Genomic DNA, 6,271 nt, shown 5'->3' with positions numbered 1-6,271 from the left:
CATTAGGGAATGCTCCACAACAGGTGCTATTCAGGGGTTTGCATCATTTACAATGTGTGTCCTTGTTCCAGTAACAGCTTACTGACAGTTACACATACTTTTAGACCCATAGTTTATGAGTTGTTTGGTAGTCTACCAGTTCTTGTGTGGTTTTCAGGAGTCCTGTATTGTAGGTAGTAAAACTACCTAGTACTAATGATATGTGCAAGAGTTCACACTCAATCTTTCTTGTCGTGATTGGTTAGCAGATGGAAAAAGGGCTTCTGAGGTCACGTGGCTTCTGGGTCAGTGCCAGCTTGCAGGGTCATTGCCTGTCACGATGTGGGCCTTCAGCCTCAGAGTAAAGCAGCAGATCCGCATGCCTCTCGTGGGAAGAGCCTAGAATACAGTCTATTCATCAGTGCGCACAGATCCCTGCAGCATGTGGTGAGTCTCTTTTTACATCAAATGCTATTTAAAAAAAAAAAATGTTGTTGCAGCAAACACAGCAACGGCAGTAATGGTTTTGTTCCTTGTCTTTTCCAACCATGTGATTAATGCCTGGGCCAGGAAGCCATGCCCTTACCCCGGAGTGTCCTGGGACACGGAGGTCAGAACAGAATCCGACCAGTGGAAGGGAACAGCCGCCTGCATTGCTATTGGACTCTTGTTGGTTATGGCCATTGGTTTAATCTACTGGCAGGTGGCGGATCAGCCCCACAAGCACTGGGTTCTCCAGGGCCGCTTCACTGGCCTTTTCTGGGAGTCCAAGAAGCATTCGCTATTTTTCCAGACTCTTTCTGAGAACAAAACTGTGGTGGAAGTTTCTGTTGGACACATAGGAGACCCTGATCTGCAGGTACATTTTGTGAGGAATCGCTGCTGGCTCAACTCGAGCACTTTCTGCTCTGAATGGAATGGACAGCTGGAAGTGATGATCTCTTTGGAGCTGGATGAGACGTCCCACCTAGAGTGCTACAACATAACATGGACGCCCCTGCACTGTCATGTTGATTTGAGGGTAAGTTTTGGAATTTGACGAAGTGTATCGCTGACATGCCTCTCAGCCAATCGCAATCAAGTCAAGGACACTTCAAAACAACCTGCAGTGAGAATGTCAGGGCTAGTAAATCAGTCAAAAGTATTAGGCAAAGCTATAGTGGAAATGGTTTAGCGATTGGAGTATAGCAAATTATCTTCATCCTTAAAATAGCACCAGCCTCCTTAATTTCATCCCTGAAATATCAGAAATGATAGTCAGTACTGGGCGGCACGGTGGTGCAGCAGGTAGGTGTCGCAGTCACACAGCTCCAGGGACCTGGAGGTTGTGGGTTTCGATTCCCGCTTCGGGTGACTGTCTGTGAGGAGTGTGGTGTGTTCTCTCTGTGTCTGTGTGGGTTTCCTCCGGGTGACTGTCTGTGAGGAGTGTGGTGTGTTCTCTCTGTGTCTGTGTGGGTTACCTCCGGGTGACTGTCTGTGAGGAGTGTGGTGTGTTCTCTCTGTGCCTGCATGAGTTTCCTCCGGGCGACTGTCTGTGAGGAGTGTGATGTGTTCTCCCCGTGTCTGTGTGGGTTTCCTCCGAGTGACTGTCTGTCAGGAGTGTGGTGTGTTCTCCCTGTGTCTGCGTGGGTTTCCTCCGGGTGACTGTCTGTGAGGAGTGTGGTGTGTTCTCCCTGTGTCTGCGTGGGTTTCCTCCGGGTGACTGTCTGTGAGGAGTGTGGTGTGTTCTTCCTGTGTCTGCGTGGGTTTCCTCCGGGTGACTGTCTGTGAGGAGTGTGGTGTATTCTCTGTGTCTGCGTGGGTTTCCTCCGGGTGACTGTCTGTGAGGAGTGTGGTGTGTACTCCGTGTCCGCGTGGGTTTCCTCTGGGTGCTCCGGTTTCCTCCCACAGTCCAAAAACACATGTTGGTAGGTTGATTGGTGACTCAAAAGGTGTGAGTGTGTGAATGAATGTGTGTGTGTGTGTGTGTTTGTGTGTGTGTTGCCCTGTGAAGGACTGCCTTGTGCCCAATGATTCCATGTAGGCTCTGGACCCACCGTGACCCTGAAATGGATAAGCGGTTACAGATAATGGATGGATGGATGGATTATCGGTATTGAAGTGTTGAAAACCTGATATATGTAGTTTCTAAAACACCTTCCATATAAAGTAGAGTCCTCAGTATCTAACATATAAACATATCATTTTTTTCAGCATTGTTTTTCGATGGAGAATATCTTCTGGTATGGTGGAGCAAGTGTCCAGGCACAAAAATGGCCTGTAAACACTGTGAATATTCCACTGCAGCCCTTCTCTCCTGGTGACTTGAGATACAATCCCTCTGGGTTTGGCTCTGTTTTGGATCACCAATTTTTTGGATCAACAGGTTAGGATCATTCAGACATGTAAATAAATAAATAAATAAATAAATAAATAATTGCACACACAGGATCGCATGCATACACATAGCAGGCTTAAAAAAGCCTCCCCACACAGACATGAGACAAGCTATTTGAATAATGATTTATTTATGGCGCTCCATTGTTGGGGGTTGCTGGCATAGCATAGTAACACATGCCATTCACTTATTCAGTCGAGATGATATTTTAATGGCTTTCTAAGCCCAAGTTAACTTGCAAAACATTTGAGTACCCTGGGCTGTGAGCATGTGTGTTCACTCATACATACATTTTATTATAAATATTTTAAGCATATATTTACAGTATAAACAATGGACAAGATGTGTGCTCTGTATAATGAGTGTATGAAGACATAAGTGCATAAGCTCTGCTATCGGAACAGAATTTAGTATTGAAAGCTTTGTATTTGACAGGTGTTGCTGTGCTACTGTCTCCAGATGTGCCCCTGAATGTTGGCATAAACAACAACGCACACCTGTGCGTCCAGCCACAGCGCACACGGGCCGCTCAGCCTCTAAAATACAGGGTGTGTGTGGGTCAAAATCTTAGAGCTGTTCATCACAAAATAGCCCAAGGACGCAGCCCTCACCCACCACAGCTGCCCAACATGGCCATCCTAAGGTATACACAGTTCTTTGAGAAAGATGCATCTCTACCATGCAGGTTTAATGTGATATTAATTTGCACTACACTGACATGAGCTAACACACCTGCTTTTTGATATGTAATATCTCACACCGGCTGTTCAGTCTCTTTTTACATATCTGATACATAAGGAGGATGTGAGCTACTTGCTGAAACTAGAGACACACAATATCAACAAAGCTGCCGTGCAGATATTTCACCAGACTGGTTTATACTCAGAAATGTAATATAATGTGAAAATAAAAACATATTAATATGTACCTTTATTCTTAGCTGCCTGTTAGTGATGAGTCAAACTCGATTAAGCTCTGATCATTTCAGATCCCCCCTATGGAAGCTGGTTGTGAATGTGAAGTCTGGGGAAAAGCTGGAGAAAGAGCTGAGGACGTTCGCCAACCGGCTAAAGAGGCACCGCCTCAATGAGGGCATAATCATGCTGAATGAACATTCCACCTCTCTGCTCCTGAATGTGGTCAGTTATTGTCCAAATTGCAGTGTAAAGATGTCCATCTACTACCATTGCAATACATGCTTTACATATCGGATTCATAGAAGTTACTCATTCAGAGTTCATGGAGAGTAAGCCATAATTAATATTCATCATCTGTAACCCTTATCCAATTCAGGGTCGCGGTGGGTCCAGAGCCTACCTGGAATCTTTGGGCGCAAGGCAGGAATACACCCTGGAGGGGGCGCCAGTCCTTCACAGGACAACACAGACACACACTCACATTCACACCTACGGACACTTTTGAGTCGCCAATCCACCTACCAACGTGTGTTTTTGGACTGTGGGAGGAAACCGGAGCACCCGGAGGAAACCCACGCAGACACAGGGAGAACACACCAACTCCTCACAGACAGTCACCCGGAGGACACCCACGCAGACACAGGGAGAACACACCAACTCCTCACAGACAGTCACCCGGAGCAGGAATCGAACCCTGGAGCTGTGTGACTGCGACACTACCTGCTGTGCCACCGTGCTGCCCATAAGCCATAAAGTTCATAACTTAATATTGAAGGGGATATTTATTTAGTCATAGAGTGGACTGAGAAGAGTGGGAAGTTGTGGCTCTCTGCTTCTCGAAATACCCAAGGCCTGCCTTACTCTCGGCGTTACTTAGCTCCAGTGTGACCCCATGAATCTTACACTGTTCAGGACAGCAGCCAGAACTGGGCAGCTGTTACACAACACTCACCCACATCATCGCTTTTCCGTGCCATCTCTGAAGTCACTCGTTCAGATTTCAAACAGATTCACTTCTCAAGACTTAGTCCAAAGATTGTAAAGTTTTACTTGAACTGGTTTCTTGTGTTTGTGTAAATCACATATTCATTTATCATTTGCATATAAGCAATCTAAACAAACCTATACCTATACATATGTCTCCTCAGGGTCAACACCATGCCCTTGGAAAGAACGGGAACCTTCCACTCATTAGACACCTCAACATATCTGTCACTTTTACGCCATACGTCAGTGTGAATAACCAGCAGTTTCAGGTGTCTCTGCAGGAAGGAAATGAGGCCTTCTGGCTCAGCCGGCTAACCACCACACAGGGGCATGTGGTAAGCGGATAGAAATGAAGGTGGTCATATTTCATAATTTAATATTATTTTTGGACAGTCTGGATTAGCGAGTTTTCCTAGTATTTGGTCCTTGCTAGCCACCAGAAGCTGACAGTGCATACAGCTGTAAATACATATGTCTGTAACATTATAGGTATAAATGTAGACATATATACTGTACACTGTCAATCATTCAGTTCTCCTGGCTGTATGCACTTGAGCCAGGTCTGCTGTCTGCTGGCCTCCTGCCTAGGTTCCTTTAATGAGTCCATGGAAAGGAGATATCTGTGTGAAGCTGAATATCTCCAACCCCGCAGTGGTCAACTTGTTCTTGGAGCAAGTGGGCAACTGGTCTGCCCAGCTGGATGCAGAGTACGTCATTCTGGAGGGAGGAGAGTGGAGCTTCTCTGATGGTATTCCAGAGGTTCAGGTTAGGCAAGAGTACATCAGACTTTTGGCTGGCCTTGCTATGAGGATTGGAAGGACAGCCATATTGACCTCAGGGTCGAGGTACGAAGACATTGAGGACTGCTCTTGTAAATCTGGCGGCCTTTGAAACTCACGATGTATGTTTCTGCTTTGTCAGGACCAGTGATGTACCATTGTTTGTAATGATGTCACCACTTCAAGGCAGCTGGAGCTACACAGGAATTAAAGGCATCATTCCGTCGATCCTCCACTACAGTATTCTTGGATTTAATTTCTTCATTTCTGATGCCATTGGCAAGTCTCAGAGTTGATGGCGTTTTTATAACCCTACCGGTTAAATTTATAGGCTGCTTTTAACATTTGGTCTTTTTATTGTATGCAGGCGGTTCACAGGGGGACGACCCGATCAATGATAAAGAACTATTTATCCGCTGGCTAGAAATTGCCTCTTTTCTTCCAGTCGTATCCTTTCAGACACCGCCATGGAGTTTTAGTGATTACTGGGTACGTATAATAGAAATCAAAGTCAAAATAAAAAGAAAACCCTTCATGGAATACTTAACGTCCTAATAAACGTGATACAAATAACGCATTTCCTGTCTTCTTTCTTTTATCTGTTAGATTTTGAACCTCACAAAGTCTTACCTCTCACTGCACCATGACTTTGTGGTTCCTCATATACTGCAGTATGCTCATGAATGGAAAGAAACAAGAAATCCAATTTACAGGCCACTTTGGTGGATCAGTCCAGAAGACCCCATCACATTTACTATCGATGATGAATTCCTTATTGGATCTGAGGTACGTAGCAGATACTGCCTTCCAAAGAGGGCTGTTACCACGACACTGGAGTTTGAACGCCCCCTAAAAGATATGCTTACATAGGTACCATATAGGCACCACTTTCATGGTTTTCACTCTCTGTAGGACTGAAAAACATGAAGAAAACTGGAAGGAAAAAAATGATCACAGGAATTGGAAGCTAGAGTTACAACTCTTAAGTCCTGACTATATTTCTTAAAATGGTCTAGGTCCTGGTGGCACCTGTAACTGACCAGGGAGCAGTTAAACGGAACATTTACTTGCCAGGATCTGGAATACAGTGGAGAGACTGGTGGAATGGCCAGGTTTTTGATGGTGGGACCCTTCTACACAATTATCCTGTTGAACTGGAAAAAGTGGCAGTCTTCCTACAGATACAGTCCTGATGTTTTAGCCACTACTTAAGCGTTTAGCATAAGATCTTC

At 45.2% G+C, this 6,271-nt stretch overlaps 1 protein-coding gene across 1 annotated transcript; it reads left to right on the top strand.

Annotated features, from left to right (window-relative positions):
* The first annotated feature begins 499 nt into the window (after positions 1–499).
* Positions 500–6,232, top strand: LOC136677413 (SITS-binding protein-like). The gene is made up of 10 exons (XM_066654933.1): positions 500–1,000; positions 2,173–2,344; positions 2,792–2,999; positions 3,345–3,495; positions 4,422–4,595; positions 4,849–5,105; positions 5,182–5,318; positions 5,407–5,528; positions 5,646–5,825; positions 6,056–6,232. Exons 1-10 carry the CDS (start codon positions 500–502, stop codon positions 6,230–6,232), a joined length of 2,079 nt encoding a protein of 692 aa, XP_066511030.1.
* The last annotated feature ends 39 nt before the right edge of the window (positions 6,233–6,271 follow it).

This window comes from Hoplias malabaricus, chromosome X2, assembly GCF_029633855.1.
Source record: "Hoplias malabaricus isolate fHopMal1 chromosome X2, fHopMal1.hap1, whole genome shotgun sequence".
NCBI classification, from domain to species: domain Eukaryota; kingdom Metazoa; phylum Chordata; class Actinopteri; order Characiformes; family Erythrinidae; genus Hoplias; species Hoplias malabaricus.
The sequence above is the reverse complement of the archived record's forward strand: the minus strand, read 5'-3'. Positions and strand labels throughout refer to the sequence as shown.

Bases quoted from the DNA above. Each gene is read 5' to 3' on its own strand.
- LOC136677413 (XM_066654933.1), top strand. From the start codon at position 500: ATGGTTTTGTTCCTTGTCTTTTCCAACCATGTGATTAATGCCTGGGCC. The intron at 3,000-3,344 runs GTATACACAGTT...TGATCATTTCAG, and splicing joins CCCAACATGGCCATCCTAAG to ATCCCCCCTATGGAAGCTGG. The intron at 5,319-5,406 runs GCAAGTCTCAGA...TATTGTATGCAG, and splicing joins CTTCATTTCTGATGCCATTG to GCGGTTCACAGGGGGACGAC.